General features: G+C 42.2%; 1 protein-coding gene across 3 annotated transcripts; it reads right to left on the bottom strand.

Annotated features, from left to right (window-relative positions):
* Positions 1–1,105: 1,105 nt before the first annotated feature.
* On the bottom strand, positions 1,106–25,141 carry ENTPD4 (ectonucleoside triphosphate diphosphohydrolase 4). Of its 3 annotated transcripts, none has more exons than XM_080982452.1 (14): positions 25,014–25,141; positions 23,824–23,931; positions 22,272–22,393; positions 18,066–18,245; positions 17,635–17,840; positions 15,996–16,146; positions 15,798–15,901; positions 13,099–13,158; positions 12,086–12,240; positions 9,203–9,369; positions 7,735–8,059; positions 5,300–5,385; positions 3,544–3,705; positions 1,106–3,025 (listed from the first exon to the last, which is right to left on the bottom strand). In XM_080982452.1, the coding sequence occupies exons 3-14, from the start codon at positions 22,277–22,279 to the stop codon at positions 2,797–2,799; spliced, it is 1,833 nt and encodes a 610-aa protein (XP_080838578.1). In that variant the 5' UTR covers positions 22,280–22,393; positions 23,824–23,931; positions 25,014–25,141; the 3' UTR covers positions 1,106–2,796. The 3 variants fall into 3 exon arrangements, with proteins under 3 accessions (XP_080838578.1, XP_080838579.1, XP_080838580.1); XM_080982453.1 differs by having other exon boundaries at positions 12,110–12,240; XM_080982454.1 differs by having other exon boundaries at positions 22,276–22,393.
* Between the last annotated feature and the right edge of the window lie 1,573 nt (positions 25,142–26,714).

The raw sequence follows: 26,714 nt of genomic DNA, 5'->3' as shown, positions 1-26,714 counted from the left end.
AGGTTAGAGGGCACAGCCCTGGCCTTTTCTTTGCTAACCTTAATGGATTTATTTTTGGGTGGGGGGGTGGAGAGAGAGGAGAGGCTGAAGCAAAGCTTGTTAAGTGCCTAACCCCCCCCCCCCCCCAATGTATAAACACAACCTTTGGGATGGAGAGGATCACGAGGCCTGGGAACCCAGTTGAAAACTGTTGAGCTTAAGGCTATTAAGAGTGTTGTGTTTCACTATTTTGTGGAGGGGAGGGGGTCACTGCAGATTGCTCTGGATTAGAAAGCAGCTCATTATTCCTCCAACAGCTGTTAAAAACTTGTTGATTTGACACAAGTACTAAAGTTGCAAGATTTGTCCTCCCATATTTTTCATGATAGAATCACAAGCATTTACTGTACAGTGGTACCTCGGGTTAAGGACTTAATTCGTTCCGGAGGTCTGTTCTTAACCTGAAACTGTTCTTAACCTGAAGCACCACTTTAGCTAATAGGGCCTCCCGCTGCCGCCGGAGCACAATTTCTGTTCTCATCCTGAAGCAAAGTTCTTAACCTGAGGTACCATTTCTGGGTTAGCGGAGTCTGTAACCTGAAGCGTATGTAACCCGAGGTACCACTGTATATAGAATTGGAAAGCAAAAGGCTTCAGCTTTTTTTTGAAAAAACACAAAATGCCAAGGAAGTTTGATAGTTACACTTGTTGCCTACATTTCTATAATATACTTAAACACTCAGGGCCAGTTACAATCCTGGGTCTTTTGGGGGTAAAGGATAACAATAAAATTAGATGTGTGGGAATCTAAATAGGCCAAAAAGAAAAGAAAGAAATTCAAAGCATGAGCAACATGTGCAAGAGCAACTCCCCTCCTTAAATAGATGCTCCCTGACCAGAGCACACATGGGGGATTCCAGTCAAAAGATTATAATTAATTTCAAATGTATCCTCCCACTCCAACTTCACAAGTCTGGAAGAGATTCTAATAAGGTACAATTAGGCTAGTATCTCTCTCTCTCTCTCTCTCTCTCTCTCTCTCTCTCTCTCACACACACACACACACACACACACTCTCACACAAACACCACACACCCCTTCATGCATGAGTGAAACCAGATGCCGCTTTCTAAGATGATAAAGCTTGTATTTTATGAGATGTTCACACAAATGCCACTTTAAATTATGAACATGTTCTTTCAAGTAAAAAACAGTTTCTATAGCCAGAAATAAGGACATGACAGCATACATGTTATCTTTCCAGCACGCGTCCAAGCAGTGTTTCAGTCTCACTCAATTATTTGCTGCTACAAAAGGATCAATAATTACTGCCAGGCCCAAAGACTGAAAGCCACACATATATTAACTCTCTGCCGCAGCACAGATAGTGCTACCAAGCACACCAGGGGGACTGCAGGCAAGGCCAACTGCGCCACGTTATGAGTGCACTTCCCAACACCAGTACATTACAATGGCTAGCCAGGTTTGCTCCATCACAATATTGCAAGAATACTGTACATCACAACGTTAACAAACTGGAGAACCCTCTTTTCAGGGGGCGGCTCAGAACCTCAAGATCTATTGCCCTGGTCAGCATATTTTACAAAATGTTTTTTAAAGACATTTGAACAGAGCTTCAAGACCAGCCCGATTGGCACTGTTCCCTGACACACTCACAGGCAAGCCAAGACACCAACAAAAGGCTCTTTAACACCCTCATTCCCAGCGTGGACAGCAGCAGAGGACTGGGTGGAGGCCTCGTCCTGCAATGTGCATTTGCTTACAGCGGCGAAGGGTTTATGAATCCTGCTGCTGACTCTCACTTTGCGCAATTCTCCCTGGGTGCTGGTTCCTCTGTGCAGACACAGCAAGCGGCTTAAGAGCACCAAGGGAGAGTTCTGTTAAAGCCTATGTTGCTGTTCACACCAGGAATGAATAGATTAAAGAACCCTTTGTCTGATGTCAGTGTGGCTCTGGGGCATACGGAGTGTGTGGAGCTTAGGGACAAATGAGATATCCTTAGGGCTCCAATGGAGAGCCTCCAGCCCATGGGCTCAATTAAGTCTACCAGGCCATTTCAGCTGGGCTTACCTGCCCAACACTAAACATCATATGAGTTACAGCCAAAAGGGGGTTTCGGGCATTGTCCATCAGCTGCCTGTCAGGATGGGCTATGTATAGCACTCTGCAAGCCCTGACATTCAACTGATAAGTCTGTGCTTTGCAGGCTGTGCTTCTGCCCAGTCTGATTTCAAACCATGCAGGCAAAAACGGGTCACCCAATGTCACTGTGGGCACGAGAGGGGCGGGAAGATAATGGTCTGGCCAGCCAGCCCCATCCAGTTCCCCACCCATCTTACAGGATGGATTATTGGTTAATAAGATTTCCCTCACATCCACAGGAACTTTTTATGAGCTGGCCTACCATATACTGAAAGAACAATCACAGTAGTTGTGTACAGAACAGTGGAGAACAGACTAGTTTGCTTCTTTCCCATTTATTTATTTACTGGCATTAAGTCTTCCCTGCCCCACCCTTTTCTTTCCTCCCTCCACAACATCCCCCCTCCCCTCAATGTCAAAGTGCATTTACTTTTAAGGTATGAGTTTTTAAAATAATTTTGGCTGATATTCCCTCAGTCTAGCCAAGCGGAGCTGACCCTGCTTTCCCCCCTCAGTTTTCCAGGTGCAGGTGACCTCTTGATTCCAACACCGCAGCAAGAGACTTGGGCAACGGTTTCTAGGGATGAGAAAAGAACCCTGAGGCAAAAATGATGGCTTTTTCTTTAGCAAGTCCTAAGACCAGTGTTCAGCAGCTTATAAGGCTCCTGGGATCTTCTGTGGCGGGAGGCCTTCCTCGATCCAGAGGGAAGGGGACGGGCCGCTGTGTAGCATTCGCCGGTGAATCCGTCGCAATCGCAACAGGTACAGCAGGATGGACAGCAGCACAACAAAGAAGCAGGCGAAGAATAGGTAATGGTTGTAAACAAAGGAGAAGCTGCGCCAATGGGAGTGATTGCCTCGGAAATTCTCCTGCTGGATGTCCCTGGGAAAACAGAACAAAATTATTAGCGTGAAAGAAATCTTACAGCAACCCACACCTCAGCAAGTCAGCTTCTGCAAGGGTGGGAAAGATGCCAGAAGAAAGCTGAGAGGGCAACTGAGGAATATGGTGATTTTCAAGTGGGAAGAGCCCCAACTCCTAAACTACCCCTTAGAACCTTATGGGGGGGAGTTGTGATGTCAGCAGCTGTAACACTAATGTCATCTTCCTTAGACCAATTCCTTTCATCCTCTCAAACCTATCTGAATGCCTATCAACCCAACAGCAAAGGCTGCTGTGCTGGTCTCGAGGAACAGGGCACACAGAGGTGAACAACAACTAGTGTTTACCATTCCATTTGTCCTCTATTCCCACCACCTGGTGGGCAACTCACTAGCTCTACATTATGCTCAGAAAGCGTCACAGATGCAAAGTTTTCTGGAGAAAATTATCCACTGAAAGGGTTGTGACTGGTGACTGGCTCTTTTTGAACACCACACTTAAGAAAAGCGAAGCCGTACCTCAAAGGCAAGAATCGTGTTCGATAGAGAATGGCCCCCAACGTCCATTGCACCTCTTTGTCATAGACCTGCAGTGCAGTTTTTAAGTTGCCATAGTTTACAGGAAAAGAGAAACCGTTGTGAAACACTTCATACATCCAGGCTGACTTAAAGCATTGATACCTACAAAGAATAAACATTAAGAAGTCAACTTCTGCTGTTTTAAAACAGAAGCAGAACTCGTTAAGACATAAAAAGCACAGCCTAAAAAGAGTAACTGAATTCCCTTGGTCTTGTGCATTTAATTGCATATTCAAGGGCACACTTTCTACTTAAAACTTACACAGACATTCTCTAGATTGCACCCAACAAATGAGGCGCTTATATGGAATAGATTATTAAGTTTTGCTATGACAGAGGGAGTGCATCTGCTCCAGCAGGTTTGAACATTAAACCCAAGAGATAAAAAGGTGGGATGAAAGCTTAGGTATTGGCTACTTTAACAAGCCTTTCTCATGTTAATTTTCTGTAATTAATAGACAGCATTATTGGACTTCCCAGGAATAGATAAGGTAAAAGGTAAAGGACCCCTGGATGGTTAAGCCCAGTCAAAGGCAACTGTGGGGTGGGGCGCTCATCCCGCTTCAGGCCGAGGGAGTCGGCATTGTCCACAGACAGCTTTCCGGGTCATGTGGCCAGAATGACTAAACCGCTTCTGGCCCAACGGTGTATCGGAAGCCAGAGTGCACGGAAACGCCATCTACCTTCCTGCCACAGTGGTACCTATTTATCTACTTGCACTGGCGTGCTTTCGAACTGCTAGGTTGGGAGAAGCTGGGGCAGAGCAACGGGAGCTCACCCGGTCCTGTGGATTCAAACCCTCCGATCAGCAAGCCCAAGAGGCCCAGTGGTTTAGACCACAGTGCTACCCACTCCATTTTTCCAGGAACAGCAGCATTTAACAGATCCGGCACTGCGGATCCGAAAAGTATAAGCCTTTTTCACTAATCAGTCACCTTCGGGAACACTAAGATATGATTCATAAACTCACTGGATCATTACTCTCCTCCCGAGATGGAGGACGTCCCCTCACTACTCCTCCAACATGGAGGTAAGAGCTTGTGTGAACCACCAGATGCGCAATGTGATTTTATGGAAGCCCAGCTTATGTGGGGGAAGACAGAAGTTCACGGATCAGGCATTTGCATTACAGTCATAACTCATGTTATGTTCCACTTGTTACCGACTTTCATCTTATGAATGCGGCAAACCCGTAAGTGTATACTTCCGGGTTTGCCGCCCGTGCATGTGCAGAAGCATTTGATTGCGCTGTGCACATGCGCAGAAGAGGCGCTCTAGTTGTGGACTTTTCGGGGTGCGAACAGCACCCTGAAACGGATTAAGTCCTTAACTAGAGGTATCACTGTACTAACCAGCTCGTGTAGGTGGTCAGCCCCATTGTGGGGTGGGTCTCTCCCCTCCACCACATGGGAACTGCAACAGTCCTAGTGGTTGTTTGCACTAGAACTATGTTATATGAAATAGCTATAAGCGTATAGCATCCGTTACATGCTTATGAAACTGTACTCGGTACTCAACCACAGTTCCAAAAAGCTCTGCAGTTTATGACTAGTAGTTCAGATGGCAAGAATGTCTGCTTCTGGGCCTCCTTGAAGTGTTTCCTTCTAGGAACTACTGGTACAATTTGTTCTCGGCTCTTCTCTCCCCAGGAAGCATGCTCAAGCAGATCCAGCCATGGGGGAATACGAACACTCACTTCAGTCGATGAAGGTCTGCATGCGAGGCATAAAGACCACGGTCCAAACGTTCCCTTAGGACTGACCACTTTGTTGCACAGTAATCCTAAAAAAGAAACACAAAGAATGTAAATATACATTTTGAAGGCAATGTGAAAATATTATATGGAAAATATTATACATTTTTGGAGGCAAGGAATGTAATGAAATATTGGGGGCTAAGAAAATTGAGGGCTATTGCATTAACCAGAGAAGCAGCGCAGCATTTTGGACAGAGTGTCCCACCTCAATTAGGAAGAGCACGTTCAAATCCCCTCACCATGGGAAAATGCAGTCACCGTCTCTCATCCTGACCAACCCCAACATCATTGCAAGGATAAAATAGAATGGTAGGGAGATATTTCTGTATTTATCTATCCTTTATCTCACAGAATTTTTATCCCAATCATCTACAAATCTCAGGGTTACAAAAATTAAAAAACAGCAATATATCCATATTTAATAAACAAGAGCTGGTAAAAATATGATTAAAACTATTAACATATGCCCCAAACTGCCTAAGTACTTAAAACTAACTAGGAGCGGACTAATAATCCCCCAAATGCCTGTGCAATCAAACAGGTATTTGCCAGGCACCAAAATGCCAAATGTGTCTGGCATACTTCATCCACAACTGGGCCACTACCACAGAGAAGGCCCTATCCCATGTCACTACCAAAGCTATTGCCCGTGGTGGTGGGACAACAAAAAGGGCCTCTCTGCCTTGGTCTAAGGAACTGGGGTGGCTAATTAAGGGAGATGCATTATTTCAGATATCTGAGCTCACCAGAAGATGGACCTAAATATTAACAACATTTTATACAGCAATTTTACATGCAAATTGCTTCACAATCAGTGGTTCTTGCAGCCACTCTACAATGTTGTTATCTTTTTTTTTAATACACTAAAGCATATGGGAGCAAAGTTAGTGACACAGCAAATGGATATGCAAGGCTGGAGAGAATGAGTATACAGGAAGGAAAGAGTAGGAAAAAGGTTTTTTTGGTAAGGCATCCAACCTTCATTTGTTTTTACTTTCCTATTTTACAGACAGGAAAACTTAAGGCTGGGAGACAGTATCTTGCCCTAGGTCAGCAATTCTTAACTGGTGCCCAAAGGGGGGGGGCATGATCTACAAATCTTGGGGGTGGGGCATTCAGAATTTGTGGGGGCAAAGGTAGATTTTAGGCAGCCCTTTCTCCCTTCTGCCAGCCAGCAGGGAAGGGTTGTTATACAGTATAGCGCTCACTGTGTTCAGAGGATAAAATTAAAGATAATCCTTTTCAAAACTCTTTAAAAAAGCAGCCTGCAATAAAGAGGAGTCAAACACGAATGCCCCTCCCTGCTTAGGGCAAAACCCAACAAAAAGTAATGCACCTCCATCCACTTACAATGAGACTTAAATATGTATGAAGAGCTTCCAGGAATGAAACAGGGTGGGGGTTATAACAGGAACACACACAAGGGAGAAACAGGTTCTCTAAATAAAAAGAAAAGTGTCAGTTGGGCTCAAATAAAAATTGAGCACCTTTTTAAAGAACTTGCTTCTCCCTTGTCAGTATGAGCTTTCAGAGCCTACTAGCTCAAAATTACATCTCTTTCCATCTCCACCCCCCACCTCTGCTCCACCACTATGAGCAACTGCACTACCCCTCACCCAGGCTCCCTCCAGCCACTCTTCTTGCCCAAACCTCCCCAGTTTCATCACAGTAACTACCACCCCCTGCTGTTCCCTCTCCATCAAACCAAAAATTAAGGAGTTGGCTGGTGAGGATTTTATTGAACATATGCAGGAAATCTATGTATATGTCTATACCTCTGGAACCCACCCCGTTACATATCACACAAGCGCTTTCTCTATTGTCCTTTTTGGTACCAACTGAAGACCTTCCTTTTTCAAAAATCCTTTTAAGTGAATATTCCCATCTCAGTTTGTATCTGTATTGGTTAGGAAATCTTTCTTACTGATGGGTTTATTGTTAATCGCTTTGGGATGTTTCATGGAAAGCAATTCGTAAATGAAATAAATATACCTATATAGCAGAATGTTACCTTAATGATAGAAACTTAGGACTCCCAGAACCAAAACTCTTCAACATCAATCACAACTCATGTACATGTGTCATAAAGAGGAGCATTAATTTTATTATATTTTGCCCTGCCCTCCTTCCAAGGAACTCAGGGTCATATAAAAAGCACGCACTCTCTCTTACACCCACCCACCCCACCCCCACCACTGCCAATTTCACTTTCACAACAACCATCTGAGGCTGGTTAGGCTGAGAGAAACGTGATTGGCCCAAGATCACCAAATTAGCTTTGTGGGTTCACTGAGAAGATGATCCCTAGCCTCCCAGGCCCTTGGTCTGACAATCTAGCTGCCCCTTCACCACCCAAAAGCAGAGGGACCTTTTACCTTTGCAGCTTTAATAAACTTAGCAGCGATGTACTCTCCTCCCATCCGCAATACATCCTCGGTACAGTAATAGAACTCCGAGAACCCATAGAACTCGCTGTTCTCAAAGTGCACAGGAGGCTGATAAATGCCATTCAAAGAAGTCTGCGTCTCATTTGTCTTATTCATGAAAGGCTGAATAACATCACGGCACAAGTGAAAATCTCCTGTCCCTCGAAGATGCATCTTCTGCCCATTCTGCTGGATTTCATCCTCAGCATCCAAAGGCAGGCAAGGGTCTAAATAGGGGGTATCAGAAGTCATACCAATCTGTTTGCCTAGAAGCCTGCAACAAAGATTGAGCAAAGTTATGTGCAAAAACCGTTTACAGGATACCAGATCGCTCTGCCTTGGAGAGTGGTCCCACTTAGCGCTGTGTCAGGTGGGCAGGCACAAATTGGGGAAAGCAACACAATGGCAAAATCTGTGACTTCTAGTAGGCCTGTGGTGGTCAATGCAGGATGCAACTACAACATCCTTAACAGAGGACCATTCCACCTGTGCTTAACATCCCTGACAGACAACCATCCCACCCGTGAAGGAGGGCCCACCACTCCCTGAGGCAGGCTGTTCCAGTGCCACACAGCTCCTCCCATGAGAAAGCTTTTTCTAATGTTCCTCTTGCATGGATACGCGATTGGGACGCTGGTCAGCAGGGCTTGCTGGCAGTCCAGAGGTGGTAACATGAGAACAGGGTCTTTTCTGTGGTGGCTCCCCACTTCTGGACTGCTCTCTCCAGGGAGACTCACCTGGCACCTTCATGGCATATTTAAGCACTAGCAAAAGCATTTCTCTATAACCAGGCCTTTGGCTGAGTAAACATTATACAGCCTTTTAAATCTGTTTGTGGGAGAGGGGTTATTGGTTTGTTTTTGTTTGTTATGTATTTTGTGTTCTCATTTTGTGAACTGCCCTGTGAAGGGCAGTATATACAAACTGGGTAAATGGCAATATTAATCATAATGATGGCTGGGAGATAAGTCAGATAAGGAAGGGCTGGGGAGACACGTAGCAGTTAAGAGTGAGGCTTCCAAGTTCCTTGGAACTGAGGTGTGAGGAAAGGGGTGGGGGCAGAGGCAGCCTGGCTGGAATTCCAGTTGAGCCAAAGCCCTACAAGGAGAGGGTGCTGGGAAGGAGCTTATAGAATCATAGTATTGTAGAACAGGAAGGGCCCTTCATGGTCATCTAGTCCAACCCCCTGCAATGCAGGAATCTCAACTAAAGCATCCACCTTCTGCTTAACAATCTCTAATGAAGAAGAGTCCACCACCTTCTGAGGGCGTCTGTCCCACTGTCAAATAGCTCTTACCTACATGATTACTGCAACCATCTGAAGATGTGCCCATCTCACTGGGGAAGATTTAAATGTTGACATGTATAGGAGGGAAATTAATTGAATCTGGAAATCAAGTTAATTATAGAATATTACCTGTTTCTAAATACTGTGGTGGTAAATATGCTGTCTGCATATCTCTGCCGGGCAGCATTTCCACCAAAGCCGAGGAAAGTTGCCACATAAACTCGGTACACATGTTCTGTTTGGTGAGCATCGCACCCTAGATTAAACTCTGCAAGTAGATTCTTGGCCACCTCCTCCTGCAGATCCCAAAACACGAGATTAAAGAGGCATGAACAGCTCTGCTTTGTGTTGTGTAACGCTTAACTCTGAATATAGGGAAGTTATTTCAAATCTGCAGCTCTCTAAACATTTTCACAAGAACTTTCTCTAGAGGAACTCTTTGTACTCAATACCCAAGTGTCAAAGCGGGGGACCTCCAGATGCAGTTGGACTGCAACTCCCATCATGTCTGGCAATCAGACATGCTGGTTGGGGCTGATAGGAGTTGCAGTTGATTAACATTTGGAGAGCACCACATTGGGTAGCCCTTGCTAAAGAAAGCAGCACCAACACCCAAAACTCTGCTAGTTGACCAAATCTGCGCAATTTATGATCCTGGTTGCAGCCCACCCATGGGGGAACTGTACATGTTCTTATATTCACCCGTTAACTCTTGCCTCTTCTTTTCCTTCCCTCCCTTTGACATCTTTACCACATATAAAGTATAATTTACTGAAGGCAAGGGACAGATATATTAACTTCTGAATGCCCTGGAATTACTACTCCCTCCATGGGACAGAGAAATCTTTGAGGAACATGCATTGGGGGCAGAAGACACGTAACCTGGTGCAAACACCACTTAATAGCCCTAGAGGTTAGTCTCTAGAGCAAAGTCCAGCAAAACCTCCTTTCCTGAATTACTTTTGAAATTTCTACAGAGGCATTCTCTGTCTGTTGGTTAAAATGTTCATGTGAAATATGACCTGCCAGTTGGCTTAAGAGGACACATCATTAAGAGGCTGAAAACAAATAAAGGATGAAGCGTGTTTAAGTAATTTATCAAATAAAGTTATCTACGGCTGGGAGGTTTTCCATTTCTGAGAGGTTTTCATTTTATTGTGATCTATTTTCAACCCTCCATCTCACTGATTAATGTGTTGCTTGAAAAGCGGAGCTACATGGCTGCCTATGGGACTGAAATGTTAGGAATGCACTGCTTGACACTTAAGATAACCAAGAACCGTGTGGATTTCTGAGAGTGCACCGTGGATGCTGAATTTTAAACTATTTTAAAGCACATACCAATAACAAACTTAGTTGGTCTCTAAGCTGCTACTGGAAGGAATTTTTTAAAAATTTTATTTTAAACCATTAACTGTCAATGTCATGCAGCAATTATTCCATAAGCAACTGTTAGAAATTAAAGTGGAGATGAACAAAATGGTTTTAAAAATTGTACTGTGTAAAGCTGAGGCTGGAGAAGTTACAGAATATTTGGAGAAAATGCTGGTGGAGAACTGCCAGAAAAGGAGAACGGAATGGTAAAATTGGAGACAATAGAGGATGAAATCCAGAGAACATCCACACAGATGCCTGAAGGAGTGAAATAGCCAAATGCTGGAGTTATGATGTTGGAGGAGGTGGTGGCGTGCATAGATGGAGAGACTAAGAAATATCCTGAACTGAAAGAGATAGAGTTGAGAAAGAAAGGACTGTGTGTATAATTTTGATTGAAACTGGAAGGAAAAGGTACTACGTCTCCTGAAACATTTTTGGAAAAAGAATGGAAGAGGAGAAAAATTCTATTAAAAAAAAAAGGATTGACAACCAATAGCTACAAGGAAATGGGATTGGAATATATTAATTTGGGAGTGGATTAATGACTATATAAGAACTAAATAATTATGGACTGTTGTGTTAATACATAACCATAGTGAAGAAATTCTGGAAGGAATAAGGACTGAATGTTTCTTAAAATTGGAGGGAACGTTGTGATGTTGGACTGGAGGAGGACTATTGTTGACTCTTACAGATAATAATAATTGAAGAACCTCCTTTGGACTTCTTGCAGTGAAAGAAATGAACAGGAGAGTCCCAGATGGAAAACTAGAAAAAAGCACCTAGCAGAGGAAGGAACAGCTGGATACTACTCTAGATTGAACATTTGACTGTTTTGAAGAACTATAGTATATATAGTATAACTAACTGACAGATAGATAGATAGTTGGAAGTCCTTTTTATCTACTTTTTATTTTTCATTTCCACTTTATTCTTTTCTTTAATATTCTTATTTGTTTTCTTTCCTTTTTCTTTCTGCTTTGCTTTGGTCTTTTGTATTATTTGTGGCTCTCTATTCAGGGTTAAAGAGGGGCTAACATGCTGATGAAGGTTATTGATAATTGACAAAAGAACCGGCATGAGGCAGGGAAGAGAATCTCCTAGGTGAGAGCTGGGATGGTTCACCTGTCTCTGTGTGTGACAAGTGAAGATTTATCTGTGAAAGAGGACTTTGTATTCTTTTTTCTTTCTTTTTTATGTTTATGTTTTTGTTTAGATTAGTTGGTTTTTATTGCAATGTATTAGGAAAGGTCTGAATAAAACTCTATAAAAACAAACCAACAAACCAAAATAAATAACACCCACAATCCATACACCACCGCATATTCCCACCAGAAGTGTCACAATTTAAATGGCACAATTCAAAATGGGGGTTAAACACCAGGAAAAGTTAACGGTTGTGTAGCATAATTCAAGGACATTTGTATTAAACTGACAGATGAAATGAATCATGTACAGGCAGACTGCTTAGCTGATGGGACATCAAGATGCAACCTCCTCTCGTCTTGGGGTGAAGATGTCACGTAGTGAAGCACAGAACTCATAACACGCAAAAGAAAAAGAATCAATGGTATATGGATTAAAACACAGGAAAAAAACAAAAGGAAAAGAAGGAAAAGTTGTACAGATAATAACCTGCTGTGAAGAGGCAAAGCTTACAGTTTTAGGGACTTCGTATGCTATTTGAGTTGACACACCACCCATGTCAAGTATACCCACAGTCCTCTTTCGAAGAATGGCTTCCTTGTTTTCACTGCCAGGAATATGCACCTCCACTACAGCATCATCCTCTGAAAGACAAGACGTGAAGGATGTTGAGATGTGGGGGCAAACCCTTCTGAGGATCTGAATTTCAAACATTTGCACTGCCATAGCTTGGTACAAAGTAGCAATGGCAACCCTGCAATGGCAGCCTAATGCCAAGAGTTTGCTAGGCTGCAGAGTTGACAAAAACATGCAATTCTTGGTATAACACTCTTGAGGAGGACTCTTGGTAAGCTCTCTGAGCATAGTGCCCCAATGATCCCACATCACAGCCATAATGACAAGAGTCCTGGAAGGTAATAGGAAAGTTAGCTTGTTGTGGGAGAAAATATGTGCTATATGTTTTAACAATATTAGGAAAGAAGCTTGGAGTAAAACAGGAAATGTTGCAATGACATTCTAAAGTAGGCATATTTAGAATGCCTTGTATATTGTTTTCAAAAATGGTAACACAGAGCTGGGAAAGATACAGAAAATAGCAATGGAAATAATACAGTATGGGGTTGAAGCACTTATTCAAAGTCTCCTCCATACCTCTCAAAAGCTAATGTTTTTGGGACTTCCTGGTGCATGTGTGTGTGTGTGTGTGTGTGTGCGCGCGCACACACACACGCACACACACACACACACACAAAAACAATGCCTTGTTAAAATTTCTGTAGCTGAAAATATTTAGGGTATTGTTTTATGCCTTCTGTTCTCTAATAGACACACATATTTTTAGACTCTATATCTTTATTATGGATTAGAATCCACCAAGCGCAGCTGCTGATCAACTTTCATTCACAGCTGCTGCAGGATATTGTCCACTAGCAACAGCCATCGGACCATCAACACCATTTCTCCCTTTGGTAGGCTACATAGAGTGCTATTAAGACACTTGCCATCATCGGTATGCTCAAATCTTCCAAGGACAAAGTTGATTCCAATCCATGCATATACTCCTAGAAAATTTAAGAGAACAATTTTAAGTATTAAAAGTTATTCAGCTGTGCCTTTAAAAATAGTAAACTTAATTAAAACAGTATTATAACAAGGGCCCAACGAGACTTGCCCTTGCCCAGTCGCTTTCACCCTGGGAAACCAGATCTTTACCACTGAATTGTGCAAATGCCAATCAGATTTACTCTGGATTGATGTTTGCTGCAATTTATTGCTAAAGAGCGGGTTTTCTGGAGGAAAATGGCAGGGCAAGGGTAAAACTGCATTCTAGGCACTGGACAACTACAAGTCTGGATGAGCCCCAATAAACTTGAGTTGTATGGAAAACTACTTTCCTTTTAAAAAAATTAATCCAGGCATGCTACTTCTCAGGTACATGGTTAAAAAAAAGAAAAACAACAATTCCTCACTGGCCACAACGATGTGTGAAAAAAAACAGAAAATTCCAGCCTCTCCAAGACCTTCTAAAAATCTATGTACAGTCATACCTTGGCTCTCGAACAGAATGCGTTCCAGGAGTCCATTCGACTCCCGGAACAGTTAAAAAATCAAGGCAAGGCTTCCGATTGGCTGCAGGAGTGGAAGACACGCCAGACATTCAGCTTCTGAAAATCATTCGAAAATGGGAACACTCACTTTCAGGTTTCGATCATTTGGGAGCTGATTTGTTCAGGAGCCAATGTGTTTGAGAGGTATGACTGTACTGTAGTATGAAAGTGCTCTGCCCAGCGATTCCAAATGTTGCCACCAGAGTGTGCTCTTGCAGCTTTATAGTAAAGGTAAAGGGACCCCTGACCATTAGGTCCAGTCGTGACCAACTCTGGGGTTGCGGCGCTCATCTCGCTTTATTGGCCGAGGGAGCCAGCGTACAGCTTCCGGGTCATGTGGCCAGCATGACTAAGCCGCTTCTGGCGAATCAGAGCAGCGCACGGAAACGCCGTTTACCTTCCCGCTGGAGCGGTACCTATTTATCTACTTGCACTCTGACGTGCTTTCAAACTGCTAGGTTGGCAGGAACAGGGACCGAGCAACAGGAGCTCACCCCGTCGCGGGGATTCGAACCGCCGACCTTCTAATCGGCAAGCCCTAGGCTCTGTGGTCTAACCCACAGCGCCACCTGCGTCCCTCCAGCTTTATAGTACAAGCCTGCCAATGAACAGCTATAAATAACAGAACACGATGGCTTAGCTAAAACGGGCGTGGGGACTCTGTGGCCCTCTAGCTGTTGTTGGGACTCCAATTTCCATCACCCCCAGAAGGATGATAGGAGTTGCAGGGCAACACTTCTCGAGGGCCACAAGGCACAGGAACTATGATGAGGGGAAAGAGGTGTATTGCTGGAAAAAACAAACAAGGGATAAAGAAAGGCTTACAAAAAAATTAAGATTCCAGTATCTGTGATGTGTGCAGTGAATTAAGCAGTCAGCTAAGCAGACAAAGAAACACCCGATGACTTATTTATGTTTTTCATCACGTTTTTATGCCAATTTTCTTCTTGCATCTTGTACTCTGCCTTGATTTTTTTAAAAAAATCAAAATATAGACTATAAATATATAAATTTTAAAAATAAGAGAAATCAAACTAAGGATGCTACAAGAAATACAGGCGAGTTGCAAAAACAGCATTTCACACAATGTAATTGCATTTGAAAATAATGGAGGGGTGTGGGGGTAAACAGTGTATGGTTATTCAAAGACATTTAAAGGTAAAAGGACCCCTGACTGTTAAGTCCAGTTGCAGACAACTCTGGGGTTGTGGTGCTCATCTCGCTTTACTGGCTGAGGGAGCCGGCGTTTGTCTGCAGACCACAGACAGCTTCTGGGTCATGTGGCCAGCATGACTAAGCCGCTTCTGGTGAACCAGAGCAGCACACGGAAACGCTATTTACCTTCCCGCCGGAGCGGTACCTATTTATCTACTTGCACTTGAAGTGCTTTCAAACTGCTAGGTGGACAGGAGCAGGGACCGAGCAACGGGAGCTCACCCCATCGTGGGGATTCGAACAGCCGACCTTCTCATTGGCAAGCCCTAGGCTCTGTGGTTTAGACCACAGCGCCACCCACATCACATTTAGAATCTGCTTTATTCAGATCAACTGTTGACATTCCACTGATGAATCTCCAATAAAGCCCTTTCTCAGCCTCTCTCGATACTGCACAAATCCAGCTGATTTTACTCTTATATCATGCAGGGAAGACTTCTCATCCATTCATTCTCCTTCCCACCAAATATATTCTACCTAAAAAACCAACCACCAAGCTAACACCCTCAAACTCCCTAACCCTGCTATATTCCTGGATATTTTTTTTAATTTATAGTAGAGAGGAAATGTAGCAATCTAAGGAGCTTCTGCCCCTTCAAAATTAACTTCCAATTTGCCTGTGTTTTTTGCTTCTTAAAATTGGAGTGACCTGGTATCGACACAATCTGGTTGTAGGCTAACTAGGTATATAGACATACTGGAAAGGGACATATCTCTGCTCTCCTCATTCTGTGTTGTGATCCACAGCATCTCTTACAATTGTGTTTCTTGCAGCAGTTCTCTGTCACCCACTGAAGGGGACCTGCTCCCTGGACAGACATTCCATCAGTCTAGTGAATGTGGTTTCAAACTTGTCTTTTTCAAAAGCAGTTCCTTACCTTCTTGCTTTCCTGAAATAACCTCAGCATGCGAGTCCGAAAACAGAAAATCAAAATGCACTGGGATATCAGTTAGCAGGTCTTCTAGTATTGCCTTTTGCTGGCTGCAAGATTCCAAATATGTTTAAAATACAAATAGACCCCTAACATACTCAATTCTCTGTATTAAACTGTAATAGAAAAAATATATTCAGTCACCTCTCTGGTAAGATTCTCATCCCTGCTGTACAAAGGATATACAGAGGTGTTTCTTTATGTTTTGCACGGGGTACATGTGCAGCAGCAAAGCTCAGAAGTGGGAAAATATAGTCACTGACTTTTTCAGGAGAGGTAGCAAATTCTGAAATGCCTAAAAAAAGCAGTGGAGATACATATGAGTATATATGCATACAGCAGAAAGTGGGAGAGTCCAACATACAAAAAAACCCTTATTATTTCAAAGAGTTTCTGATTGTAAGAGTTGGAAGCTGAATAACCTGTTTGCTTTTTTGGTGAATTTTCTGGGTAGCATTCAGTATGGCAATCAAATTAAAGACAAAATACTGCCTGAGCAAAAGGATCTACTAGCCTGTATAATTCATGTGGCCATAACTTTACTACAAAAGTGATTTCTTGGTTTTAAAAAAGCCTGTTTCCGGAAAGGTCAAGACTGTTGTTGAAAAAAACCATGATATGTGAGCTGAGAATAGTAACATTATCTAGGCAAAAGGTAAAACACCTTGGCTCCCATGCTACAAAGGCTGTATTAGAATGGACCTTGGAATATGTTTTATTAGAGCACAAAAGGCATATATAACTGGAGTCCATATAATGGCCCTGCAACCAAATGGAGCAGAAAGGCCCCAAGATGTCAAATAATTGAAGGGAGGCATACACGGTATGTTTGAATGCCAGGGAAAAGGCCATATTACAGGTACTTGAATGATGCATCTTTAAATTTATGTGTCAGGAAAAGCATATAGCATCCTGAAGTTTGCACTTTGAATAGAACTGGTCCACGGATTCCAGATCCTTAAAAGCATTTCACTCATTCTGGAAAACAGGACAATTCGTAGGTGGGTTTTTTTTAGTGTTCTCCAATTTTTTCTATTTTATTTTTTTCCAAATTGGAAGTAAGTCTCACTAAACAGAGTCTTGTGCCTGAGTAAAAATGCCTAAAGGTATTCCCTGTAAATTTCATAAATATGCCAAATAGCATAATTTCACATGCTATATTGGCATTTTAGGCTACAGCAGTATTTTTTTTAGTAAATATTGCATATAAACACAGTTCACTGATGAAAAGAAAAGTATGACTTGATCATATTTATTCACATAAAAAATAAGGACACTGAACAGATACCACAGATCGAGTCTGACAACAAATAAAATCTAAACATAACATGTCAACTTCTATTTATACACCACCTTTTTATATATCTACACAAGCTAGCTTCCATGAAACAGTCACTGTTATTTAACTACCAATAGGTCCTTCCTCAATGAGTTTTTCTAAAGTTATAACCTTCCAGTTTACTGCACAGGCCAACCAGTGCTGAATTTCAAACCACAGGGAAACAACTCTTTGTTTTTATGTTACAATAGCAAGCAGAGCTGTCTGCAAGAATGAGGTGAAGGAGGTTAGAATGAAATCAAAACCCTTGGCTATATGGACTGACTTCCAAGTAAACATGGACGGAATTGGCCTGCATGTATCATCCCAAGTAAAACAGGGATAAAACACAATGAAACATTTAATAAAATGAAACTGCTACATTTTTATAAATTACCATTCCTTTTAAGACATGCTGCTAAGCTATGGCAGGGGGGGAAAAAGTTATGGCCTTTTCTCCAATACCTGGTTTAATTTTCATAACCACTGGTTTGCTGTTTTTGTCCCTCATTTGTTTGATGTCCAGCAAATCATGTGGATTGCCATTGTGCCTCGGCCACCAATACACAAAGATCCTAGATCCACTGCTACCACAGTCCACCATAATACCATAGTTCAACTTGGGATTGTTGGTATCTGTAGCTTCTGTGTCGGTTACTCGAGCAAGATACCTGGAAGAGAGCATCAAAGTGTTGTTTAGCAGCAAATTTCATTGAAACCAGTGGGACTGAGCTTAAAGAGTCAACAAGCATAAGATCTCACTGCAAATTGCATTCAATTTATAGGGACTTAGAAGCACATTTAAAAGCAAAAACAACTATCCGTTACTTGTGTTGTTCTCAGATGTGAACAAACACTTTTGGAATATATATATTTGTCTTACAGGATGTTCTTACCTGTGCAGTTTTTTGTCCCTGTAGCCATATTTTACAACAGAATAGTACAGCAAGAAAAAGGCAGCAGCGAGCAACCCAATGACAATAATCTGCCGTAACGTGGTGTTCAATATTCGTGGACACCCTACTGGGGAAATGCTGAAGTGCCAAGAAGCAGGAAACAGACAAGAAACACTGATCCTGAAATTTAGAAAACAAAAAGATAGCCTGTCTGAAAAGGTACCTTACTACAGTATAATCACTGACACACAAAGGATCCAATTACTGGATCCCAAATGTTCTAAGCCAGAAAATATTTTATAGTGAATTTAAGTAGATTGTAAACTCTTCAAATAGATGATTCTGCAGTTTCAAGAACTGAAGGAAGACTCCAAAAGTTACATTACTAACTCTTAATTCCTAGATTTAAAATGCTTCCCAGAAGGGACCAGTTGGTTAAAGGTATACAGGTTGGAGCTAAACAGTACAAATTGAGAGCATTTGCAGATGATTTAGTATTGACGTTACAGGAGCTAGAATCTAGTACTAAAAGGGTTTTAGAATTGATTCAAGAATTTGGTCAAGTTGCAGGATTTAAATTGAACAAGTTAAAAACTAGGGTTTTAGAGAAAAATCTAACACCAATGGAGAGAGAGAGAGGTTTCAGAATGTGACAGGTTTAACAGTGGTTAAGAAAGTTAAATATCTGGGGATCAACATGACAGCAAAAAATGGGAATTTATTTAAAGATAACTATGAAAAATGTTGGGCTGAAGTGAAAAAAGATTTAGAAATTTGGTCAAATTTGAAGCTTTCACTGCTGGGCCGTATTGCTGCGATAAAAATGAATGTATTGCCTAGAATGTTGTTTTTGTTTCAAACTTTGCAAATTGTGGATAAAATGGATTGTATCAAGAGGTGGCAGAAAGATATTTCTAGATTTGTCTGGCAGGGCAAGAAGCCCAGAATAAAATTTAAAATACTAACGGATGCAAAGGAGAGAGGTGGATTTGCCCTGCCAGACCTTAAACTTTATTATGAATCAGCAGCTTTTTGCTGGCTGAAAGAATGGCTGCTTCTTGAAAACACTGATATTTTGGATCTAGGTGGTTTCAACAATGTATTTGGATGGCATGCATATCTGTGGTATGATAAGGTCAAAGCACATAAAGCATTTAAAAATCACATTGTCAGGAAAGCATTGTTTAATGTTTGGATAAGATACAAGGATTTATTAGAAAACAAAACTCCAAGGTGGCTGTCACCAATGGAAGCGAAAGCCTTGAAAAAGCTCAATATGGAGGTCAAATGGCCGAAATATTGGGAAATTTTGGAACAAGATGGAGATAGACTGAAATTGCAGAGTTTTGAAAAACTAAAAAACAAAGTGCGAGACTGGCTTCATTATTTTCAGATAATGGAGGCATTTAAATTGGACAAGAAAATTGGCTTCCAGGTGGAAAAATCAAAACTAGAAACTGAACTGTTAGAACCCAAAACTAAGAATTTGTCAAGAATGTATAACTTGCTGCTGAAATGGAACACTCAGGATGAAACGGTGAAATCTGCTATGATTAAATGGGCACAAGACGTTGGACATAACATTATGTTCGCTGACTGGGAACAGTTATGGACCACAGGTATGAAATTTACGGCATGTAATGCCCTAAGAGAGAATATTATGAAAATGATATACAGGTGGTACATAACCCCAGTCAAGCTTGCAAAAATTTATCACTTGCCCGATAATAAATGTTGGAAATGTAAAGAAACTGAAGGTACATTTTTTCACCTTTGGTGGACGTGCCCAAAGATTAAGGCTTTCTGGGAAATGATATATAATGAATTAAAAAAGGTATTTAAATATACCTTCCTGAAGAAACCAGAGGCCTTTCTCCTGGGCATAGTCGGCCAAACAGTGTTAAAAAAGGATAGAACTTTCTTTATGTATGCAACAACAGCAGCAAGAATACTCATCGCAAAGTATTGGAAGACACAAGAGCTTCCCACACTGGAGGAATGGCAAATGAAACTGATGGACTATATGGAACTGGCGGAAATGACAGGCAGAATCCGTGACCAGGGAGAAGAGTCGGTGGAAGAAGATTGGAAGAAATTCAAAGATTATTTACAGAAATACTGCAAAATTAATGAATGTTAGAGTGATGTTGGATTGAAATTAAATGGTTTCTAGCTATACAGGCTTTAAAGTTATATATAGATTAAGATTAAGGATTAGGGGAAAAAAAGGTTAAAAGAATGAAAAATTGGCTATTAATAGATAAAAATTTAATGTTATATTATATTAAGATTAAGGATTGGGATTAAAAAAGAGGGAAAGGAATTGCTGGATAAATAAACTAAATTGGAATACAAAAGAGGGAGGTATGAGGAGGTCCAGAAAATAAGTAAATTCAAAAGTAGTAATGAAAAGATAGAATTGTTTTTAACTGTTTTTTCTCTTTTTATTTTATTTTTATAATTTTTTTTTGTATTTTGTATTGTGTATTTTTCTTTTTACTGTTAAATTCTCTTTTATTGATGTGTTTCTTTTTATCTGAAATTTTAATAAATATCATTTTAAAAAAATAAATAAAATGCTTCCCTACACTTTGTATGTATTTAGAAGATGTATACCTTGTCCTCCTATTGCAGTCATGATGCTCAAATACAGTAATTCTAAAACATCAATATCATCACTATTGACACTGAAGCAACAATCCAATATTAAGAACATAGATATGCTTAAGTAGATGAGTGAATGCAAGCTAAGTTTGCATAGCCCCCAATACTGCTATGAACACAAGTAGCTGCCTGGCGACAGAGGAGTGAAGCCACAAGGGTGGAGACTGCTGGGAGGAAGAAGAGATGATCAGGGGATATGGCTTAGTCACACAAAATTGTATATGTGGTCAGAAATTTCAGCTCCCACAGTGTAGCCTTCTAAGACACTGCTATATTCAAGAGTTTGTGTACTGTAGTTTCTGCTGTAAGTCAAGCAGAGCTTATTAGATGACCCTTCTTGTTGTTCTTTAGTCATTTAGTTGTGTCCGACTCTTCGTGACCCCATGGACCAGAGCATGATGACCCTAGGGCAAGCCAAAATCCTCATATCTCAGACTCCAGGACTACAACATGAGGGGTACTACATTTATGGTATAGAGTTGCAGTAATTGGAGATGGAATCTTCAATTCATTCATCAGTTAGATTAACTTAAGCAATTAAATGCATTTTGATTTACTAAAAGATGCCCCAATTTAATCAAGTAGCAGCTTTTCATTTCAGTTTGATTAAAATTACTTTTTAAATTGTGGAAGCAAGTACCACCATTCTTCTTGTGTGAGAAAGGGCAATGCTTCCTTTATGATGCTGCTTGCTACAGGTGTGCAACATTTTTTCAAAGAACACTTTTCCTTTATCACAATCTCTCAAATGCATATCTTATCAATTCATTTTTAAAGCGTTGAGTAGATGACAAACCTGGTAAAATATTTTAAAAATAATTTATCTATGTGCTGTTATTTCCAAACACCATTTACCCACTTTTCCAATTTACATGCAATGCCACTGTGAGTCCTTTCCATTTAAGTCAATTTCACGTTCTCACTACAGAATTCCCATTCGCATCTAGTTGGCCAGTGTGAGAAAAGAGTGCTAGAATAGAATGGCCTTTAGTCTCATTCAGCAGAGCTCCTTTTGTGTTTTATATTTTTTCATTAAACACAAGTGCTGAAAATAAGCAATGGAAATTCAGCACCTTTTGTTATCTATTCATTATTTGTACCTATTTGTATCTTGTATAGTTCAGTATTCAGCTGTAACAGTTTACAGTGGTACCTCGGGTTACAGATGCTTCAGGTTACAGACTCCGCTAACTCAGAAATAGCACCTCAGGTTAAGAACTTTGCTTCAGGATGAGAACAGAAATCGCGCAGCAGCGGTGCAGTGGCAGCAGGAGGCCCCATTAGCTAAAGTGGTGCTTCAGGTTAAGAACAGTTTCAGGTTAAGAACGGACCTCCAGAACGAATTAAGTTCTTAACCTGAGGTAGCACTGTACTTGTTAACAATGTGAGGTGTTTTGTCTCCAACTGTACCTTCATCAATAAAAATAGTACAGGAAGTGTCAAAACTAAGGGAGCCCAAAGTCAAATAGACTTTTAAGTCTGTTTCATCCCCATCAAGCACTCAGCATATTCCTTTCACCCCGACAGTATTCAGATACTTACCTACCCATTTCAGAACAGTTTGATCAGGCAAGGTACAGTAAGAGAGACTTCTATTGTCAGCCAAATGTTACAGATTCATAAGACACAAACATAATCCCCAGGACCAATGGTACAAATAGGAACTGAAAAGAAAAGATTGCAGTGATATTAAAAAGATGGTACTTTTATTCAGATCCAACATCTGATGAGCACAAAAACTAAACCAATGTAACAAATTATTAGCAATGATCCCTGCTCTATATCCTACCCTTCTTTCAAAAAGTACAGGATGGTGTGCATGGGACTGTTCTATTTTAACCACACAACAATGTTGCTAGGCTAAGGATAGTGAAGGCCTCTCAGATACATCTCCAGCAACTCCATTTACCAAACCATACTGTGTGAGGGCATGGCAATATGAAATACACGTTCTGAGGTGGTCAATTCATCTCTCATATCTGAAGCAAGTGCACTAACACAGTTACTCACAAATTGGAGATACAGGCAATTTTATTATTATTAAATTTATATCTCACTCTTCCTTCCGAAGAGGCCCAGGGCTAGCTTACACTACTTCCACTGAAGCTAGCAGAGCAATGTGAGGTTATGTAAACTTCCCACTTAACTGAATGCAGTCTGATGCTTGATGACCTTCCAGCATACATTTGCTGAAATTCATCTTCTGTATCAATGCAATTTGATGCTGAAGCAAGCAACAAAACTGCTAGCTTCCAGCTATAAATAACCAACAGAACACACTGTATTTTAAATAACATTTTAAAACACAAAAACCCACATTATACAATCAAGGCTTTAACTGCAATAAGATTTCAAGTCTTATTACCAAGTTAATCCCTACTTTCTAAACAGAATTTGAAGCAATCGGCAGGGTGTGTGTGTGTGTGTGTGTGTGTAAAGAATATATATAATGATTACAACTTTACAAACTAGAACCTTGAATCAGAAACAAATTGGCTGCTAGCAGATGCAACACTATCACAATACGTTCAAAAAATCCATTTCATGCATGTATGAGAATTGCCTGACATCACTATGACATCAGTTGAAGCATTTTCTTTTGCCCACATTGTTTGATTTCAAATTGCATGGACAAAGGCACAGATTTTGATGGTGTCACTCAACACACTGATTGGCAGCACCTGCAAACCTTGCTTTCAGCGTAGATCAATTGCACTCAGAAGCTCTGTTTGGGAGCTGCCATGTGGAACAAATCCCAGCAGGCTTGCCTTTGGGGCAACATTTAAAAGGTACCACATACAAAATTTGCCTGCCAAAGAACATTTAGAGGAGAATTTTAAGGCTTCCAACTATTTCTCTGCAACTGTGTTTTACCTGTTCCACACCTGATGTCATATGCGGCATCAGGTACGGGGCAGGTGGGGAAATGGTCTCATGGGCCAGAGGTTTCCCAACATTGCTGAAGGCATTAATGCAGACTCTGCAGTCTTATTATGAGTAATTTCCACTTAACAATTTATGGTTTGAAATGGAACTCCAAGTGTGCGTGTTCCAAATTATGACACCGCAACATGAAGTACTTATAATTACTTACCTCTGAAACATTGTGACCTTCCGCAAACTATACCAGCTATTTAATACAAATTACATATCTTAATAGTTCCATGCAAAGAATGCTGGAAGAAGCCATATCATGCAGAAACTAAACGGAGAATAGAAGAAAAAACAAGATATTAAAATGGGATTTTCATTAAAATCAGCAGATCTGCTGAACTTAAAAACCAAGTTACACTGTCAGTATAATACCCTGTTGCTAGGTTACATTTAACAGCACAATGAAGCAAGTAGATCCCAGACTTGAAAGGATGGGGGCCTATGAGGAAGAAAATATGCAAAAAGGTTCATCTTTCATCTCAGGATTAAAGAATACTTCGTTTTTATTACATGTCTGCATGTTATGTAATACATGGGCTTCTATGCTTTAAGACATTAAGAATTACCTTGGCTGCATCTAACTAAAGTCCCTTGGCTGAAGCATACTCTTGCTAGCCTTTTTGCTAAACTACAAAGCTCCCAATGTTGCAACTTTTCGAACTAGGGGAGCTGATGCAGCAGCTGGATAATATGCCCTTTTCTGCACTTGGTTCTTTCCACATAAAAAGCATGAGATTTTTAGGAAGCTGACGGCTATAGCACAGGGACAGGGGACCTCTAGCCCTCAAGGTGCTGCTGAACCACAATCCCCATAATCCCTCAGTACTGGCTATGGGGCTGATAACAGCCCAACAACATCTGGAGGGTGACAGGATCCAGCCCAGGACACAGTTTCCAATAGCCAGCCAGCTGTGGGAAGCTGCTACACACACTTCATGTTTCACCGCAGTCTTAGACCAGCCTGGCCCGGGACAGCCATTCAAACAGAGGACTTTCCTCCTCCGCCGCCGCCGGAACGAGGGGCGCCGTCCGCCACAACGGGGGGGGGGGGCACCCACCCAGCTTCCCGCACGGCTTTCCCGCAGCTCCGCCGCCGAGGCCCAGTTAGCGACGCACCGGGGCTCCGCCGTGGACCCCACACCAAACCCTCGTTCCCCTCAAAAATGGCTCGGAGAGGCTCCTCCCCCGCCGCCTCCGCCGGGAACCTGCCCTTCCTCCCTCGCCTTTTCAGACCCGGCGGAAGGGAAGCCGGCGGCGGCGCCACTGGGCGCGAAAGAAGAACCCAGGAGTCCGAGCTGGCCGCGCAACATACGCGCGCGCGCTGCCCTCCCCGCCGCCGCCAAAATTCACCTCAGCCGCCTCCTCTCCGGTTTCTCCGGGCCGCTCGCCGGGCGCCGGGCGCATAGCGACGCCTCAGCCATCCTCCACTTCCGGGTCTCGGAGGACCGGGCGTCGGAAGTGACGTCAAATGCGATAGCCGAACGGGGTGGGAAGCAAGAGCCGCCCCAACCGTAGAGTTGCAGGATGAAGCAGCGCGCGCGCGGTCGCCTCAGGGTCCCTTTGGGCACACTTCCGGTGTAAACATAGATCTACAAACATAAAGAAAAGGAAGCGGGGAATCTCTTTCATTTATCACATTGATATACCGAGATGGCGACTGGCCACGGGCGCTTCTTTCGCAGGGCATCATGGGAGTCTGGCTCGGCGCAGGGGGTGATGGGACTTTGGCTTTGCCTCCGCCGCTTTAAACCGTGGATCGGGCCCTGGCGGCTCAGTAGCCGGGGAGGAGGAGCAAAGCTTTCCCCGACTGCTCGGGCGCCGCCGCAAGACTCCCTTCGAATGCATTTGCCGCAGCCGCAGCTTTCCCTTCCGTGCAGGAATAGGAAGGAATCGACGCGCAAATGCAATTGGGGGAATTTAATTTTTTTTTTCAGGAAGGAGGGAAAAAAGGAGGGGACACCCGGATTTGAACCGGGGACCTCTTGATCTGCAGTCAAATGCTCTACCACTGAGCTATATCCCCTGGCCTGTGGGGGCTGAAGAGCTAGTAGGGATAGTTGTGACATCTAGTTCTTCCATCATTTCACCTCCAGCCTCTTCCAGTAATAAACTGATTGGCTGTTGTTGTCGTGGCTAACTATAATTATGCTTAATTTTGTATTCTGCATAATAGGTAAGTGCTTTGTTTTCTTCTGTGTGATGGGGGTAGAGCATTTGACTAAGGAACCCTCCCTCCTCAAGTAAGGCTTTTAAGTATATAGAATCTAAAATTACTTGACTGCACTGCTGATCACCCCATAAATAACCCAGTGTTTTCTTTAAAGGACAGTGCTGTAGTGGTGTTGCAGCATGGGCTGTGAGGAGAACTTAGTCCCCATTCAAACACAAGTGCCGCCTCATTTTTAGCTGAGAGGTAGAGTGCATACTCCAAGAAGATCATGATGAGAGCAGCGAACACATTCTTCCTTTGATTTGATTTTGTATTCTGTGTGATAGGTTGGATTATTTTTGTTTATATGTGCGTATAACTCAATAATCAAACATATAACTGATGGTGGGAAAAGTTCCCTAGTTCAAATCCTGGCATCTCCTCATAGGGAAGGAGCTCCATAGTAGAGTATTCACAGAGAGCTACTGTTGGAGAAGGTGGACCAGCGGTCTGATGCCCTGTGCAACTTCACGTGTCTGTGAATCTGTTCCTCAACCTGGTGCCCTCCAAGAGTTTTTGGATTCCTGCATTGCACGGGGTTGAACTAGATAACCCATGGGGTCCCTTCCAGCTCTACAGTTCTATGATTCTCCTATCATTTTTGAACTCCTGTCGGCCTTTGGCTAACTGGAAGGCACCAGGCTGGGGAAGACCATAAGGAGAGTTTGTCATACAAGTCTGCTTTAAAAGTGTACTGCTGCTGATATGCAGCCTTACTGCATCCAATGCTGCAGGATGGTTTGCATCTGTCTGATAAGCTGAGCAATAGAACTAGCCCTGCTCTTGACATTCCATGTGTAGACAATGGAACCCTCCAGACTGGTCGTTTATTGGAAGTGTAT

The sequence above is a fragment of the Podarcis pityusensis genome (genome assembly GCF_964106645.2).
Source record: "Podarcis pityusensis genome assembly, chromosome: 15".
In the NCBI taxonomy this organism is placed as follows: Eukaryota; Metazoa; Chordata; class Lepidosauria; order Squamata; family Lacertidae; genus Podarcis; species Podarcis pityusensis.
The sequence above is the reverse complement of the archived record's forward strand: the minus strand, read 5'-3'. Positions and strand labels throughout refer to the sequence as shown.

Coding starts and splice junctions, on each gene's coding strand:
- ENTPD4 (XM_080982452.1), bottom strand. Junction 8,060..9,202: donor ACCACAGTATTTAGAAACAG/GTAATATTCTAT, acceptor TCTTTGTTGCAG/GCTTCTAGGCAAACAGATTG. Junction 3,026..3,543: donor ACACGATTCTTGCCTTTGAG/GTACGGCTTCGC, acceptor CTGTTTTCCCAG/GGACATCCAGCAGGAGAATT.